Genomic DNA, 18956 nt, shown 5'->3' on the forward strand with positions numbered 1-18956 from the left:
AGGAATATGGAGAAGGAAAAACATTATCATTGTGAACACAGATCAAAGACTGGGTAAGAAAAATGGAAAGGTAAAGAGGTACTATCTTTTTAAGTTTTTCATGTGCTACCATTTTTTTCCTGCTTCAGAATCATTAATAGTTCAGTATATTTCATGGCTTCTGAAACAAGACACTAATATGTTCAAAGAACCCTGATAGGCTAAAATAAAGCCAATGACAATAATAACTAAGTGATAGTTTAGGACTTTAGACTTGGTCCTATTTATCATTTTAATTCAGAAATTTAAAAGATTCCATAAAATAAAAATGTTTTCTTCTGGTTATCAATTTTCATGACTTTTTTAAAATTTCAATTATGTCCATTCTGACTTCCCCTATGGCAGTAAACAGATGATATTCCCAGTGATAAAGATTTGACATGATATAAATGTTTAGTTTATATTGTGAACAGTGATGCTTTTGTGATCTTATTGTTTATCAAGTTGCAAATAAAGAGAATGGAAAATGAAACTATTCCTCCAAAAGTGGAAGTAATTTCCTACTGCCTACATGAAGTGTTGTGGTCAAGAGCTATGGCAACCTCTGTAATAAATAGATGCTCTGAGACTTCTCCACAGACTAAGGGAGGCTGGAGAAGTAGACTGCAAGAATGGCACATGAAGCACCTCCTATGGAAAACTTTTTGGAAAATCTTGAAGACTATCATATAGATGAAGATGTGGGCTTTGCTCTACCAAATCCACTGGTAAGAGAGGGTACTGAATTATGGCGAAAACATTTTCTTATTATTACTTACCTGGGCAAACTAATTTCTATTTAAAAAAATGTGGATTAGTAATTTATACTGAACAAATGGATAAAGCAGAGTTTTAAAAATGGGTCTTACTTGACTTTCTTAAGATTTTCAACCTAGAAATTTAGTCTTAGATGTACTACTTATCTTACACAGATACAGAGGGTGATGAGATAAGGAAACAGTAGAAGTATTTTGGTTTAATACAATTGGGTTTTGAGAGTGCATTTTGAAAAAAAACAACACACAGTAATGACTGATTCATGAGTCAAAGGAATCCCTTTTCTTAGCTGATATACCTTAAATTGTACAAAGTGTATGTTTATGCTTTGATTAGGTTTCTGAGATGGCGCATCTAACAAATGTGTTGCATTAATATTACTTATTGTTACTAAGCATAAGAGTCAAAGGAGTCAGATCTAGCTTTTAAAAAAATGTTGTTTTGTCTGCACAGACTCATAAAGAGCAGGCAAATAGGTCTGTGTGGGGGTGAGGAGTTTGGGGTTGAGAAGGTTGAACCAAAAAGGAAAAGAGAGAGAGAGAGAGAGAGAGAGAGAGAGAAAGAGAGAGAGAGAGAGAGAGAGAGAGAGAGAGAGAGAGAGAGAGAGAGAGAGAGAGGACAACTCATCAACATAGACAACAATGTGGTGACTGAGGGGGTAGAAGGGGATGGGTGAAGGTGGAAGAGGGCATAGAGGGGATAAATGGTGATGGAAAAAATAAAATAAAAAATTTAAAAAGTTTTGTGTACAAAGTGAAATGCAGGTCATGTTTACCTTAACAACTACATTTCCCGAATTTGTGTTCCAAATACTGCCATGAAAACTATCTTATCATCAATATTTTTATTGTCAAATATTTATGTAACATTTTAAAGCAAGTTACAAATATTGATTTTTCCATCTTCATAACCGTCCTAAAATGTATGTTGTTATTAACCTGATGAAAAATGGAAGCTGTGCATAATTTAGGTAATTATCCAAACTCAGAGCTAGCAATGGCAGGGATAGGATGTGAGCCTAATCCCTCTGGCTCCAGAGTCCATGATCTGAAAACCATCATACTCTGTTGACTCTCTTAAGAGAAGAGATAACTAAGCATGCTTCCCTTCCTCACCCCCACTCTTGGATTTAACAAGACAGTGAGATTCTAGGAGAGTATTTCTAGGAACCAGTTACATGTTGCTACAATAATGTATGACAATATGTTCCTGTTTGTGGCTCAAATAGAGTCCACGCTTTAGAAAGCACCTTTAAATGCAACGAACACATTTTTAGTCAGAGCTTCTAATATAATTGTACTTGGAAAAAATATCCCATAAATTTCTTGTATAATACAGGCAAATCAAGAGCAAATTCTTCCTCCCAGTCCATTTTTTCTTCTTCAGATTATTAAGTTAATTTAAGAATACGAAGTATGGCTTTTAATTTTATTGCTAAAGACATCTAGTTTATATTTACAAATGAATTCTAGTCAGACTTGCCCCCTCCCCATACAAGCATACACAAATTACCAGATTGTACTTGGGCCCTAATCCAGGCAGGCTGGCTGGCCAAACTCTTGCCATCTCCTCCTCCCAAGAAGCCCAGCCCCGATTTTATCAATGGTAAAATTTTAAAAAAAATATTTTTCAGAATCTATAAAACCTCATATTTAGCCCCTCTCACCTCCCACAAAGAGTCAGTTCTCTTAAAAAATAAAACAATCACACTAATTATAGAGACCTCCACAACTGATTCCAAGGGTTAAAGCAAAACCCCAAACAAAGGCGAAACAAAACTCTTCCTGAGCTACTTGAAAAATAATGCTGCTACATGAGATGCTTAGGAAGTTAGATTCAATGATCTGAAACATACACCCAAACATTAAGCGTTGCTTTATGTTCTTTACTGAAGATATTTTCTGCAAATAATAAGCTCAAAAATTTCATTACATCTCTTCTAATCAATAAGCTTCCTATTTCAAGTGAAAATAATGTCTACTAATTCCCTGTGGATACAAAATACATTCTCTAATCTAGCATAATTGAATGGTCCTCCTGTTATATTTCATTTATTTGGATCATGCCATTTAGGCATCCTATGAGTCAGAAGTATATTATTGATAGAATTTTACATTTGTTGAAATTTCTATGAAATATTACACTAATCATGATATGTAACAAAACATGAATTTCTGTTATCTGGAGAAAAATAACAACCAATAATTTTGGTGTGCTATGCAAGGAAACACACAACAAAAATATATATGAATACTAAAAACATGAGAGCACAGCATTTTTGTGGTTAGGGAGGAGAATTCAGAGTAAACGAGAGAGTTGACTCACTAGCAAATATACTGTATAGATCTTTCTTTTCTAAAAATCTGTTCTAACAGATTAGGATTCTCCAATAGTCTGCAGCCCCTGAAATTGTTTGAATTTTATGGTATACTAGGGATCTTGTGCATGAATTTGTGCACCTTGAAAGGAGCTGTGGGCCATGAGGCTGAGGGGGCCACAGGGGTGAGTCTTGGCCCATCTTCTGTGGCCCCACCCAGCCCCTCCTGCTGAAGCCTGCCTGCCAGTGTCCATGCTCCCACCACCGCCGATCCCACGTGCTGATGGCACCAGTGCCGCTCATACCCACTGACAGTGTGGAGCATTTGGGTCATTGCCAGCAGTGGGTGCGAATGGCAGTTGCTGCCCTGATGACCCTGCAGAAGCAGGGGGAGGTGGAGAAGCCCTCAGGGGTAATTGAGACTGGCACCAGGCAACAGCAGTGGTTGCAAGTGGCAGCAATGGTGCTGGCTGCAGGTGTGGCAGGGCTGGCACCCGCAGTGGGTGTGAGCAGGGGCTCCAGTTCCAGCAGTGGGTGTGAGAGGCAGCTGCCAGCCCCGATCGCCCCTCAGGAGCAAGAGGAGGTGGAGAAGCCCTGAGGGGCGATCGGGGCCGGCAGCCGCTGCTCATACTCACTGATGTCACTGAGCAATAAGGGCTGGTGCCAGGTGTTAGCAACAGTGCGAGCAGCGGCTCTGGTGCCAGCAGTGAGTGCGAGTAGGGCTGGCACTGGCAGCAGGTGAGAGCGCTGGGTGGGACCATGGCACATGGGACCAAAGACTTTTCAGTAACCACCAGAGATTCGCCCTGATGACAGTGACCGGCACCCCACCTTGGTCTGGCACCCCCACTCACCTGCTCCACCATCCCACCACAGCTGATGTCTGTCATGTTAATGCCATGTTAATCACTCTGCTGCCTGCTGCCAATGCCTGCCATGCTCCACGCATGCCCCCTGGTGGTCAGCACATGTCATAGTGACCGGTTGTTTGGTATATTTGCATATTAGTCTTTAATTTATAGGACTAGAGTCCCAGTGCACAAATTCGTGCACAGGTGGGGTCCGGCCGGCCCAGTCCCAATCAGGGTGGATTGGGGCTGGGCCTGTTGGGAGCAGGAGATGGCAAGAGGTTGGCCAGCTGGCCTGCCTGGATTAGGGCCCAATCAGGGCCCCCTATCAGGGCTGGGCCAGCTGGGGGAAGAGGCTGCAGGCAATTGGCCAGCAAGCCGTACCCCCTAATGGGGTAAATGGGGAGTGCCAATACAGGGCCAGCAGCCTTTGGGAGGGGCCATGAGTGGTTGGCCAGCTGTCCCTGTCCCTGATTGAGGTGAGGGGCCAATATAGGGTGGGGCTAGCCTGGGGAGGGGCTGCGGGCGGATCAAGATGGTGGGGGCCCATCGGGGGCATGGCTGGCCAGAGGGAGGGGAGGGAGGGGGTGTTTGGCCAGCAGGCCCAGCTCTTGATCAGGGTGGGAGAGTCCGATCAGGGGCAGGCCGGCAGAGGGGAGGGTCCACGAGGTTGGCCGCTGCCCGCCCCCACCCTGATTGAGCCAGTTCACCAGCCACAGTGGGCATCATAGCGACTGGTTGTTAGGTCGTTATGGCCAAGAGGTGCTCCATGCACCTCCTGGTGACCATTCGTTTGGTTGTTTTGGTTGTGACACCTCTTGGCCTTTTATTATTATGACTAGAGGCCCAGTGCATGAAATTCATGCACGGGGGTATGTGTCCCTCAGCCCAGCCTGCACCCTCTCCAATCTGGGACCCCTTGAGGGATGTCCGACTGCCTGTTTAGGCCCTACTGGGATTGGGACTAAACGGGCAGTTGGACATCCCTCTCACAATCCAGGACTGCTGGCTCCCAACTGCTTGCCTGCCTGCCTGATTGCCCCTAACCACTTCTGCCTGCCAGCCTGAACACCCCCTAACCACTCCCCTGACAGCCTGATTGATTCCTAACTGCTCCCCTGCCAGCCTGATTGCCCCTAACTGCCCTCCCCTGCAGGCCTGGTCACCCCCCAACTGCCCTCCCTTGCTGGCCATCTTGTGGTGGCCATCTTATGACCACATGGGGGTGGCCATCTTGTGACCACATGGGTCAGCCATCTTGTGACCGCATGGGTGGGGTCATCCTGTGACCACATGAGGGAGGCCATCTTTTAGCCAAATGGGAGCGGCCATCTTATGACCACATGGAGTGGCCATCTTGTGACCACATGGGGGCAGCCATCTTGTGCAAGGATGTGATGTTCAATTTGCATATTACCTCTTTATTATATAGGGCTAGAGACCTGGTGCATGAAATTCATGCACGGGGGTTGGGGGGTCCCTAAGGCCGGCCTATGCCCTCTCACAGTCTGGGAGACCTGTAATCGATCACCCCACAGAGGGAGGCATCACCCACCCACTGCAGTGCCGCTGGTCAGGTAGCCTGGGCCTCCCTTTTTGAGGTGATCATGGAGCTCCCCAATTGATTGCCCTGCCAGCCAGTGGCCTGGGCCTCCTTCTGTGGGGTGATCATGGGGCAATGGTGGGGCCCCCCAACCAATTGCATCACACTCTCCTTGGCTGGCCTGGCACCAGTAGGTCGTCTGGATGGTTGTTCCACTGTTCAGCCATTCAGTTAATTTGCATATTATGTTTTTATTATTATAGATTTGTCTTGTTTTATAACTCATTTATAATATTAACTTTATTTTGCAGCTCAAAAAGTCACCCATGTTAGTTTGACTTTATCTCTTGATATGTACTCCATCCCCAGAGGTCAGCACTGGTTACACAAAGGGCATGTCTAGAAGTAGCTTAATGAAGAAGAGATAGGATCAGGGCATATGGGGAGTTGTCTGAGGATCTGAAACTCATTTTAGAGTGTTTCCTAGGTCTTTTGCTTCTGTTTCTCTTAAAATGAGATTATAAATATGATAAGATTCAAGGAGACACTTCCATTTGGGTTTTATTTGAACTTTTTGAGCAAAAAATGAGCCTTTCATGAACCAAAGCAGGATATATATGTCATTTCCTATGTGTCCAATACTGTGAAAAGTCCTGTAGGAAATATAGATTTAACAGCATGATAAGACCCTTTCCATCATGTAGTAAGATATAAAAAGTGCATGGGCTGTTGAAAGATAGAAACAAGCTTTAATCATAATAAACTCTATAAACAAAACAAGTTAGTAAACTGCCCAAGCTTTCCATATTTATGACATTGAGACAATAATGTTTTGGGTCACTACAATAATTAAACGAGAAATTACTGAGTGAAGTGCCTAGTCTACTACTGATACTGAATAAATCTCATTTTTCTTCTATTTAAAAAAAAAAAAACTTAAAATCTAGCTGAATAGAAAACAATATCAGTTATTAAAACACTAGAGGCCTGGTGCATGAAATTCGTGCATGGGGGTGTGTGTCCCTCAGCCCAGCCTGCACCCTCTCCAATCTGGGACCCTTCAAGGGATGTCTGGTGGGATCGGGCCTAAACGGGCAGTTGGACATCCATCTCACAATCCAGGACTGCTGGCTCTCAATGGGCAGTCGGACATCCCTCTCACAATCCAGGACTGCTGGCTCTCAATGGGCAGTCGGACATCCCTCTCACAATCCAGGACTGCTGGCTCCCAACTGCCTACCTGCCTGTCTGCCTGCCTAATTGCCTCTAACCACTTCTGCCTACCAGCCTGATCACCTCCTAACCACTGCCCTGCCAGCCTGATTGATGCCTAACTGCTCCCCTGCCAGCCCGATTGCCCCTAACTGCCCTCCCCTGATGGCCTGGTCACACCTAACTGCCCTCCCCTGCCAGCCTGGTTGCCCCTAACTGCCCTCCCCTGATGGCCTGGTCCCTCCCAACTGCCCTCCCCTGCTGGCCTGATCGCTCACAATTGCCCTCCCGTGCTGGCCATCTTGTGGTGGCCATCTTGTGTGTTGGAATGATGGTCAATTTGCATATTACCTCTTTATTATATAGGATTACTTAAAATGGAAAAGGTATATAATACATAGGGTTCATAATTGGGAATATGAGTGTAAACTGCAGTAGTCAGGAAGCTTTTAGAGGAACTTTGGAGGTGACCTTTGAAAAAGAGGCAAATGAGAGTGCTTGAGAGAAGAGGGGGGAATGCAGAGAAGGTGCTGGTAGAGCTAAACAGGCAAGTGTGTGTTGGGGCTTCATTGAGTGGAACTGATTTAGAATCAAGACAGACTATCAATGGGAGACAAAACTATTTTATAATAATTTCCACTGGTGAAAAATGTCCTATTTTTTTTTTAAAGGAGGAACTACCTTACCCTTATGATGCCTGGATTTCCATTGTTAAAAATCTTCCTGTCCTGATTGAGAATGGTGAACTACGTGAAAAAGTTGAGAAGGTTTGAGTAACTATTACATTGGCCATCTTTCTTATAACTTAATATTTTTGTTTGTTTTTGGAGATATAGTATCATCCATGTTGATTTGAGTCAACTTCTTCATTTATTTTCAGTTACCAATGCTCAGCATCATTGACCTCCAAGGACACAAGTTGCAGCGCCTCGCACATCTGGCCCTGGGGTATATCACCATGGCATATGTGTGGGGCCGAGGTGATGATGTCTGTAAGGTGTGGAGATTTTATATTTCTTTTACTACATGAAAAATTTACATCCAATTTACATTTTTATATGATGTAAAAAACATTCAAAAACTATTATAACTGCATTTTGTGAAGCTTGAAAAATAGAAAAAGAGGTAAAAAAATTATTCACTTACTTTGTAATTTCAACTGTGATCATTATTGAATTTTTAGTGTTTTACTAGTTATAAAAGAGTTGTTTCATTCTATGCAAATACATATATATCCTGCTTCTTTCTCTTAACTTATATTGTAAGCATTATTTTTAGTTACTATACTATCATACTAGTCATCATTTGAAATCACTTTATAATTTTTCATTAAGTTTATGAACTTTATTTATTGAATCTGGTATTGAAAAATATTTTACTTGTTTTTAGTGTTTACCACTGTAATGTGATTCTATAGTCAATACATTACTTTTGGGAGATATAAAAATTATATGGCTATTCTTAGTTAATGCTAAAATGCTATCTTGCATCTTTCAACAACTAATTCAAATTCCTCTTTCTTGAAGCATTTCATGATCATATCAACCTCACCAGTGCACGAATTTGTGCATAAGGCCTCTAGTTATATATAAAAAAGTATCCATAATGCAGCATCAATAATACAGTGCAGCATATTCTAGGTACAGAAGTATGAGAGTCCAGAGGAGTTAAATTAGAGGTTGATAAGATCATGAAATGCTTCAAGAAAGTGGAATTTGAATTAATTCTTGAAAGATTGGGTAAAGCTTATCCAAAGAGAAGGAGAGCAGAAAAGAAAGTGAGACTAGAAAAAAATGTGTAGACCAAAATGTACATAGCAGAATAAAAAAATAAATAAATTTACCAGGCTGGAGATCAGAATTATAAAATAAAACATAGAAATGTATTTTATAATGTATCCAGTTTTTGTGTGTCATATTATGTTGAAATAGATATTAGGAGCTGGCAATAAAAAATACATAAAAATATTTTAAAAATTTAGGTAAAGAAATTGTAGGAAGGAAAAAGTAAATGGACAAAAAATAAGCTACATCAATATAAAGCCCATTTTTGCTGGAGAATTGGCAAGAAATTATCAATTGAGTTTCTTAGCAGTTATCTGAGTGTCTATAATAGATTAGAATGTGTTTGAACATTTCCTTTCTTTTTCCTAAGTCATTTCAAATTAATTATTTGGTTAAATGTTTCCCCCTTTGTTCCCTTTTGATCTTTTCTCTAATTCAGAGAGGGACATGATTTATTTCCTTTTGAAATATGTGAAAAGCACTTGCCAAACAGAATGTTTCAGTTCTCAGTGGCACAAGGTCTGCAAAGGGAAGCGCACATCCAATTGTTCTTTTAATAGTCAATAATTCGATTCTAACATTTTTGTTATTTTCATCAAATCATCATTTCCAGATGTGTTAAGCTAATCTGATGCCACTTGAATTATAGCTCCCATGATTTTCACAGAACTGTGGAGTGGGCTACATAGTCATACCACCTTCTACTACTGAAGTCCCACCACCCACTGTGCCAGATGGGCCACATATTCCTGTCCTTTGCCTGTTAGATATGCTTATTCCAACCATAGGCTGCTGATGATAAGCATGACTGTAATTATTACATGGGGCCATCTAATTATTAAAGTTGATAAGAAGTCAGGCAGACAAAAGATAAAATATCAGCTTCATGACTAATACAGTAGTTGGAGAATGTGGCTTGAGCATGTGGCAACCATGGACCTGCTGAGTGCACTTACCCATCAGGATCACCCCCATGGAGATAGGAGCTTTTTACTATGTGGCCCAAAACAGAGCAGAATTCTGCAAGTAACGGGTTCAGGAAAAGAAGAGTTGAGGGGAAAAGGAGGGTGAGCTGTAGTTTCACTCCCAAACTCAGCACTTAAATAAGCTTCTGAGGAAGGGTGAGTGAAAGAGCTGAGAGATGCCAAGAATATCACTCCAGTTGACATATTTTGCATGGAAATATTAAACAAATGTAATTCCTCCAACCAACACAGGTAAGTATTCAAGACCAAGCATTAATGCCACTCTATGGGGAGTTTTTCTGAGAAATCATCCAGTAGAGGGTTTCTGTCAGCACTGTGCTCTAAGAGTCTTCTTACACTTTCAGTATGTATGATATCCAAATGCCTTAATTACAAATAACTTTGAACTTCTTTGAGACAATTAATTATCTTTGTATTGTGGATGGATAAAGAGTACCTTGCACAGAGTAGTTGCCAAACTGATATTCATGGGATAGATAAATGAATGAATGCAAATAACTCACAGGGTCATTAGACAGTCAAGGATACAGCCATTGTTCTCCTTGCCTTCTACCTATGTTTTTCTCTATGGTTAGATTATGACCACATCAATGCAAATCTAAAACCCAAACTTTTGACAGTTAACTGGGACTAAGTTATGAAATGAAGAAGAGAAATTACATTTGTTTGTTTTCAAAGTGCCATTCTATATAATAGCTCATATTTGGCACTCAGGAAGCAGAAGAAAAGGTAAGGCACTTCAAAGTCTACACTAAACATGCTTTATTTAGGTCCTGCCAAGCAATATTGCTGTCCCTTACTGCAACCTCTCTGAGAAGCTGGGATTGCCTCCCATCCTAGTTTATGCAGACTGTGTCTTGGCAAACTGGAAGAAAAAGGATCCCAGTGGGTATGTAAACAGTGATTATATTAAAAGCGAAAGGAGCACATGCTATTTAGATCAAAAGGGGGTTAGTCATTGGTTTAATTTTTGGCAATACAGCTTTCTTCTCTGTTTGGGGGTAAGGGTGCTTTGGTGTATCTATAACCACAAATGTATTATACATATATAAGAGAGAGGTATATAATTAACATACAATGAAATGCACAAATCCCAGGTGTTCAGTTTGATGAGTCTATTATAATCACTTATGTAACCCTAAAAAAGATACAGAATATTTCTATCACCTCGGGAAATCCCTTTGTGACTCTTTCCTTTCAATTCCCTCCTCCAACCCCAGTAAATATATTCTGATTTGTCATATCAGAAGTTAGTTTCCATTGCATTCTATAGTGATGAGATCATAGAATATGCAGTCTTTGTGTCTAGATTCTCTTGATTAACATGTTTCTGAGATTCTACAAATTTAATTTTTAACCATCAAGTTGAGTTTAAGAGTCAACATCTTCAGTGGTAGAAATGGCAAAGTCTGGGTTTCTTAGAGCAGCCTGCTCAGAATTTAGGCCCTTCCTAACCATTTAGTGTTGGGATCTGTTACAATAAAGGGATAAGAGAATTGTGGTACCTCATGGGTCTGTGTGTATATCTACAAAACAATATTTTACTCATGGGAATGGTCCAAAATGAAAGGACTTGATCTAGGAACTATTTTATTAGTTAAAACTAGTTTGACTATTTACATGTATTACATATTTAATTTTAGTTTTCTTATAAAATCCTAACATAAGTGTTTTTAATGACTACTTGAAAAATATAAAAATCGGATTTTTTATCTGACTATGTCTTACCTTTAGTAGTACAATTAAATCTAATAACAATAGTTTTATAATAGACATTAATTTTAATACTAGTAGTATTAAGTCTAATAACAATAACTTGAAACCATTTGATTTTTAAATTGGTTTTCTTTCTCTCTTCTGATTGGTCCATTGCTTTATTGCTGCTTTCATAAGGCCCATGACTTATGAGTAAGTATTTGATTCTTATTTTAGTCTAAGAATTATTTGTTATTTAAAGTGAATATAGGTTTATCAATATATTCCAAATGTATTTTTTAAAGGTCAATTTAATTCAGGCAAAAAGTAATTCAAGTAATTGTTTAAAGAGCAAATAATCAAAGTCCTGAATTATATCTATGACTGTGGTGTGACTGGCTGTTTGATATTATAGCTATAGATATATATGAAAGTAATACTTGCATATATATATATATATATATATATATATATGTAATTAATAGGCCTAAATACAAAATGCACATACATCTCTGTACCTATGACTTAATGAACTCATTGGCCAAAAACATTAAGCTGTTCTTTTTAACCAAATCCTTGCTTTATTTTTATCTATATACTAAGCAAAGGCTAATAGCTAGGGAAATAAGGTAACTGTCATAGATATAAGCATGCCCTGATGAATGGGGAGGAAAGGAGACATGTGAAAATTATGTAAATTGGTGTATGATTAAGAGAAGAGGTAAGAAGATAAAGTACTGGAAGCTCCAACCAAATAAAAGTGATGAAGGAGGAATCTCTATATTTAGTTATTTAAGCTGAGCCCTCAAAAATAAGTAAGAATTAGCTAGAAGGGAAAAAATAATGAGAGTGCTCATAGTGGAGGATAAAACAAGAGTGAGGATAAAGTAAGTGTATCCTATATAATAAAAGCCTATATGCTAAGTGTCCAGTCGTCCGGTCATCCATTCAACCAATCAAAGTATAATATGCTAATGATATGCTAAGTGTTCAACTGCTCACTATGATGTGTACTGACCACCAGGGGGCAGACTCTCCGACTGGTAAATTAGCTTGCTACTGGGGGTCTGGCCAATCGGGACTGAGCGAGATGGGCCAGACATGCCCTGGATCCCTTCTGCATCCCTCCCCAGCCCCGATTGTGCACCAGTGGGGTCCCTCTGCCTAGCCTGCACCCTCTCACAATCCAGGACCCCTCTGGGGATGTCAGAGAGCCAGTTTCAGCCTGATACCGCAGGCCAGGCAGAGTGTCCCCACTGGTGCATGAATTCGTGCACCGGGCCTCTAGTAATTTGTATAATTTGTTAACCAGTGTCACCCCAATCCTATCTAATAAAAGGGTAATATGCAAATTAACCATCATTCTGTCACAAAGATGGTAGCGCCCATAGCCACAAGATGGCGGCACCCATTCCTCTCAGCCTTACTGTAGTCCCCCCTGGCCGCGGATGGGCCCCTGGGCAGCAGAGAGCCTCTGGGCAGCAGGCACGGAGCAGCCAGGCCCTGCAGAGAGCTACTGGAGCATGGATTCGTGCACAGGGCTACTAGTAAATTTAATAAAAAGGAAAAAGTCTGGCACATTATCAGAACTGAAGGAAAGCTGGTGTTACTGATAAATGACTGGTGAAAGTAATAGTATGAGAAAGAAATGAAGAAATAAACTTTAAAAAAAGATTATTTGGATTTTTGGCTAGCATAAGAGGTTTAAACAATATCTTAAAGTAAATGGGAAGCTAAAGAATGTTTTTAAGTGAGAGGATATTATCAGTCTTATTTTACAGATGAGAACACTAATGCAGAAACAGAAGGAATATCAATGCTCAAAGTAACACAGCAAGCTACAGAGTGGTCTAGCTTCAGAGATCATGAATTTAACCACCATGAAACTCATGGATATACAGATACTGAGACCTGTTTATACCAATACAAAACTTCAATCAGAAAGAAAATAGGGTCTATTCAGTTATTTGAATTTGTCAGTCGATTCCTTTGTATGGCATATAAACCACTGAAAAATTGAATCAGATTCACAGATAAAAATATGGATATGAATGTAGTTATTTAAGCACAAAGACTACTTCTTAAAATTAGACTGCACAGATATCTCTGTAAACCCCGAGGTTGTGTATGTACACATGCATGTGAAAAATTAATGCAATAACATAAATGGTCTTGGAATTTCTAGTTCCAAGTTCTAGAATGGCATTTCAAGTCCCAGCTTAATCTTCTGTTAATGATATGATCTTAGACAGTGGACTTAACATTAATATTCCTGACTACATATTGGAGATAGTAAAATCTATAATACTTATCTCACAAGATTATTTTGAAAATAAAACAAGACAAGTAAGAATGTTTAAAAACTAGAAAGTAGTCAACAAATATATCCATATTCTTGCTACACCCTTGACTTTTTGGATTGATTTTTTTTAGGAACATGGACATTCTGTTTTCATTTCCTGGTGGGGATTGCGGTAAAGGATTCTTTCTGATTTCTCTATTGGTGGAAATAGAAGCTGCTTCTGCAATAAAAGTATGTCAATCACCCTGGAAAAATTTGTATCTTAATTCATATAAGAAGAGAAATCATTTAATAACTGAACTCTTTAATGTATGCATAAAGTGACTTTATCCTGATTAAACATAATATTTGATTATTTAATTTGAGGTAAAGGATCATCTGGCAGTAACAAATATTTTATTTATTTTTTGTGCACTGTGTAAAATATAAAATGTAGGAGCCATATATTTAAAATCAAATTTGAAACCCCAATAAAAGGAATATTTTCAATGCAACTTACATGGGAACTATACCACTTAGTGACATAAATCTAATGACTATAACTATTAGAAATAGAAATAGAAAGATATAAAACTCTATAAACTTATCTCTAAATAACAAATTCAGAAAGAGAAGACCATGCTTAAGGATATATAAGGAAATTAGTCAAACAATTAGAGAGTACTAAGCTCAAGAAAGAAGTGCAAAATCCCAAGTTTAATATAGGGATTAAGACTTAGGAGGATTTTATTCCATGCTGCTGTTTAATGCTAGAAAATCTTAAGTGTTTGTCTTTTTTTAAGGTCATTCCAACTATATTCAAGGCAGTACAGAATCAGGACCGAGATACTTTGCAAAAGGGACTGGGTGACATAACTACTTGTCTGTACAGAGCCCTTGAAGTGTTTCAGCAAATCCATAGTAAGTATTCCATGCAATGTGATGTTGTAGGCCTCCTACAAATGTTTCTTATTATCTAAGATATAGAGTTGTTGACAAAGTGGAAACAAAAACACTCTCACGTAGTGAGTGTGCTTTCATTTTGTTGTATCTCACTAAATCTTTATATTTTCCAACTGGTAGCTTTTATTATGCTCATAATATAGAGAAGGGAATCTAAATTCAGAGAAACAAGATAAATGATCTAATATTACATAGGTAGTAAATACTGTAGCCAGAATTTCAAGCTGCATCTAATTTTAAAATCTTTTTAATGTTTTTATTTATTTCAGAGAGAAAAAAGGGAGAGGGATAGAGAGATAGAAACATCAATGATGAGAGAGAATCATTGATTGGCTGGCTCCTGTATGCCCCCTACTAGGGGTCCAGCCTGCAACCAGGGCATGTGCCCTGATGGGAAATTGAACGGTAGCCTCCTGGTTCATTGGTTGACGCTCAAACACTGAGCCACACTGGCTGGGCCAAACTGTATTTAACTCAAAGAACCATTCTTACCTCTCATTAAAAACCTTGGAGAAAGTTGTCAAGGGTTCAGGCTGCTTTAAATTCTGAAAGACTTATCTTCTGCTTGATAGGAACTATATACAAATTCTGCTCTTTCACAAATTAAGTAAGAAACAACAAAGAAAACCATTGAACTCAAAAGTAATTGCAAAATTAATGGCTACAAAACAATAATGACCAAAAAAGTATGTAAGCATACTTTACAAAAGGAAATTTGCGCTACTGGGAGGCCTTAGCAAATATGTTATTGTGTCACTGGGATTTGAGTTATTGCTGAGTGGTCCTTGATGAGAAGACTGAGCCTCAAATCAGAGATATTAGCTGTCCTGGCTGGTTTGGCTCAGTGGATAGAGTGTCAGCCTATGAACTGAAGTGTCCCAGGTTTGATTCCAGCCAAGGGCACATGCCCTGATTGCGGACTTGATCCCCAGTCTGGGGTGTCCAGGAAGCAGCCTATCAATGATTCTTTCTCATCATTGATGTTTCTATCTCTCTCCCTCTCCCTGCCTCTCTGAAATCAATAAAAAATATATTTTTAAAAAATCAGAGACATTAGCAAGCTTTGTGTATGTGTATGGGAGGGGAGATAGGGATGTGGTCCGTAGGACTGTTGGGATTTTTGTTTCTTATTTTCTTTGTGCTGAGATCTGTTTGTTTATTTATGGAAGTAATTTATCTGTTGTGTTAGTAAGCACATGAAGTAGCCTTAAAGAAATGCTGACAGTTTAATTGATCTGAGGGTGAGTGGTAGGTGGATCCAGGCTTTTGTATACAAACTGTATGCTAGCCCTGTGGTAGGACCCATTCAGGAGGCACAAGAGATGAGTGGGCCTCACCTGGGAGAGGGCAAGTGAGTGAGAGGTTGTCCTCAGGGGCTTTCTCTACAAACACTGACATGCCTTTCCTGCAGCCTCTGTTAAAATTTACTGTCAGGTGTTTAAAGTATCTTCATTTACGCTTAGAACTCTGATGCTACTTAACTAAACACATTCTATCTTTTTACAGAGTATGTGGACCCAGACCTGTTTTTCAATGTTCTTCGCATATACTTGTCTGGGTAGGTAGCTTTATGCTTGAATTTTTTTTTTCTTATATAATTAACACAAAAATACATAAGTACCCACTGATGGTTCCCACTATCCATTGTGTTTAGAAAACATCTTTTTAATATCCTAAAATATGTGTTGTAGACAAAGAATAGACTATTGTCTCTGTTAATACTTGCCTAGGTATATGCTGGAGTATGGGCAGAAAAGCTAGTCATTTTAAAGAGAGAGGAATGATCTTTGCTAGTGCAAAGGTAGGTTCCATTCATAGAATACTCAGGCCAAATTTGTTCAAAACCATGTTATTTATTATTCTCACAGATGCGCATGGGTGGAAAGGGGAATATGGAAGAAGAAGATTGAAATCTATCTGGTGTCACCTTCCATTCTTCCTCTATTGGAAGACTTCATATCTAAAAATTTGGCAGTTAATCAAAATAATGATTTTCTTTCCTTCCTGACCTAGCTGGAAAGGCAATGCCCAGCTGCCAGAGGGGTTACTGTATGAAGGCGTCTGGGACACCCCAAAAATGTTCGCTGGGGGTAGTGCAGCCCAAAGCAGCATCTTTCAGTGCTTTGATGTTCTGTTGGGCATCCAGCATAGTTCTGATGAAGGTGAGTAGAAAATTACAAATAATTATCATCTCTTATATTAATAAAATAGTTTTTTAATATCTAAAAAATTACCTTCTCATCAACATCTTACCTGAGCTTATCTGTTACTCTTAGGAAAATCAGTAAAGTAGAGTTTGTGTTACCATCATCCCATTTCACAGATGAAGAAGCAGAAAGTTAAAGAGGATAAGTGACTGGCTCCCTGTTAAAAAGCTACAAAGTACTGAAGCCAAAACTCAAACCCAACTTTATCATCCTCTTGATCTTAACATTTAAACATATATTTATAAAGCTTAATTGACTATGGTAAAACCTATATCACAGGTTCTGAAAATGTACAATCAGATTCAGAAAGAGAAAGTCACCTGCAAATGAGATAGGACTGTGAGTAGAAATTGGGGAGGTGGAGTCTTCAGTGATAAGAAGAGGATTAACATTACTCTTATTCAGCCATCCTGCTGCCCCAGCAATCCAGGGGCAATGCAACCCAAGTAAGAAGATAAGTCACATTCATTACGCTCCTTCTAAGGACCTAAAAGAAGGACTTCTTTCTACTTTTCTCTTTTTTCCTAATATTATATTTAATAGGGCTAGGTCAGTGGTTGGCAAACTCATTAGTCAACAGAGCAAAATATCAACAGTACAATGATTGAAATTTCTTTTGAGAGCCGAAAACCGACTTCTGCGCATGGGCCACGAAGTTTCAATCGCCCGCACGTGGTATTTTGTGGAAGAGCCACACTCAAGGGGCCAGAGAGCTGTATGTGGCTCGTGAGCCGTGGTTTGCCGAACACTGGGCTAGGTGAAAATATGCTTTTTTTTCTTAGTTCATTCACTTATTTAAAATTATCCTTTAAACTTTCTTGGACTTGGTTTCATAATCTGTCAAGTACAAATTATATATATGATATAGGCAGTATTATATATATATATAGGCAGTATTATATATATATATATATATATATATGTGTGTGTGTATATATATATATATAATACTGCCTATATCATTGACATCTTCAAAGGATCAAATAGACTAGGAAAGTGGAAAAGGAAGCACACACAAAAATCAATATTATGAAAGAACTAGAGGCCCAGGGCACGGAATTTCTTGCACGGGTAGGGACCCTAGGCCTGGCCGGCAATCTGGACCAATTGGGGCCTTCTGGCTGCTGGCCAGGGCCTTTCTTCCAGCTGCCAGCCTTGGCCTTCCTTTGTTCCGTGCCGCCCCCTGCAGGTCAGTGCACATCATAGCGAGTGATCAAACTCCCAGTCTCCCAGTCAAACTCCTGAGGGGACACTCTGCATATTAGCCTTTTATATATATATATATATATATATATATATATATATATATATATGAGTGTAGCTCATGAGGCTTTCAAAATTAAGTATATTTTACAATAACTGCCATTACTGGTAAGAAGACTAACAGCTTTCTAGCAGGATGGTTATAAACTCATTGTCTTATGCCACACAGTTGGCCTGTGATCTTCCACCCGCTGTGACCTCCCTCTGTCCTTCCTCCTTGGATTGTGGAAAGCTTCAGTTTCTCTACTAACTCATCTTTCATTTGTTCCTTCAGCATCATCTGCTGAATTCCTCCAGGAAATGCGAACATACATGCCACCAGCTCACCAGAAATTTCTTCACTCATTAGAGTCAAAACCTTCAGTTCGTGATTTCGTCCTTTCAGAAGGGGATGATAATCTACAGGCAATTTATAATAAGTGTGTGGATGCTATGGCTTCCCTGAGAAATTACCATTTGACAATAGTAACTAAATATATTGTGATTCCTGCAAACCTGTCCAAAAAATCCCAACCATCTGAAGAGCCATCAGAAGCAGTAAATAAAGGAACTGGGGGTACTAATGTCATGAAATTTCTAAAGTCTGTAAGAAATACAACTAAGGCTGCCCTGTTGCAGGAAATGTAATCTACCCAAGCAAGAGTACATTTTGTCAAGACAAAGTATGTCTGTATGTACTAATGCTACTCATTTTATCAGACCCACAGATCAATATGTAGAAACGTCTTGATACTACATTATAAAAAATTTCAAAATAGTTTTTCTGATGTCTATGAATTCCTTACATAAAAATAATAAAAAGCAATTATATTAGAAGTGTTATGATCTATGTAATTAGAATATAATAATAAAAATTATGCATAATAAAATGTCTAAAAGTTGATTTATTCATAACTGCAATTAAATATTGCTCCAAATGAGACCTACTCCACACTGCTACCCATCAAACAGGGCACTTTCCATTTAGTAATATCACAACTTTTCATATTTACCTGTTTACTCATCTACAGTCTCATTACAATATAAGCTTCATGATACCAGGGACATTCTTGTTTATCAGAC

General features: G+C 39.2%; 1 protein-coding gene across 1 annotated transcript; it reads left to right on the forward strand.

The window, feature by feature from the left end:
• Positions 1–650: 650 nt before the first annotated feature.
• IDO1 (indoleamine 2,3-dioxygenase 1) lies at positions 651–18521 on the forward strand (the record flags this gene model as incomplete). The annotated part of the gene is made up of 10 exons (XM_080659021.1): positions 651–746; positions 7387–7482; positions 7596–7712; positions 10256–10374; positions 11379–11393; positions 13614–13713; positions 14265–14382; positions 15931–15982; positions 16438–16586; positions 18169–18521. 10 exons carry the CDS (start codon positions 651–653, stop codon positions 18519–18521), a joined length of 1215 nt encoding a protein of 404 aa, XP_080515147.1.
• Positions 18522–18956: the final 435 nt, after the last annotated feature.

This window comes from Plecotus auritus (assembly GCF_963455305.1).
Source record: "Plecotus auritus genome assembly, chromosome: 3".
NCBI lineage: Eukaryota > Metazoa > Chordata > Mammalia > Chiroptera > Vespertilionidae > Plecotus > Plecotus auritus.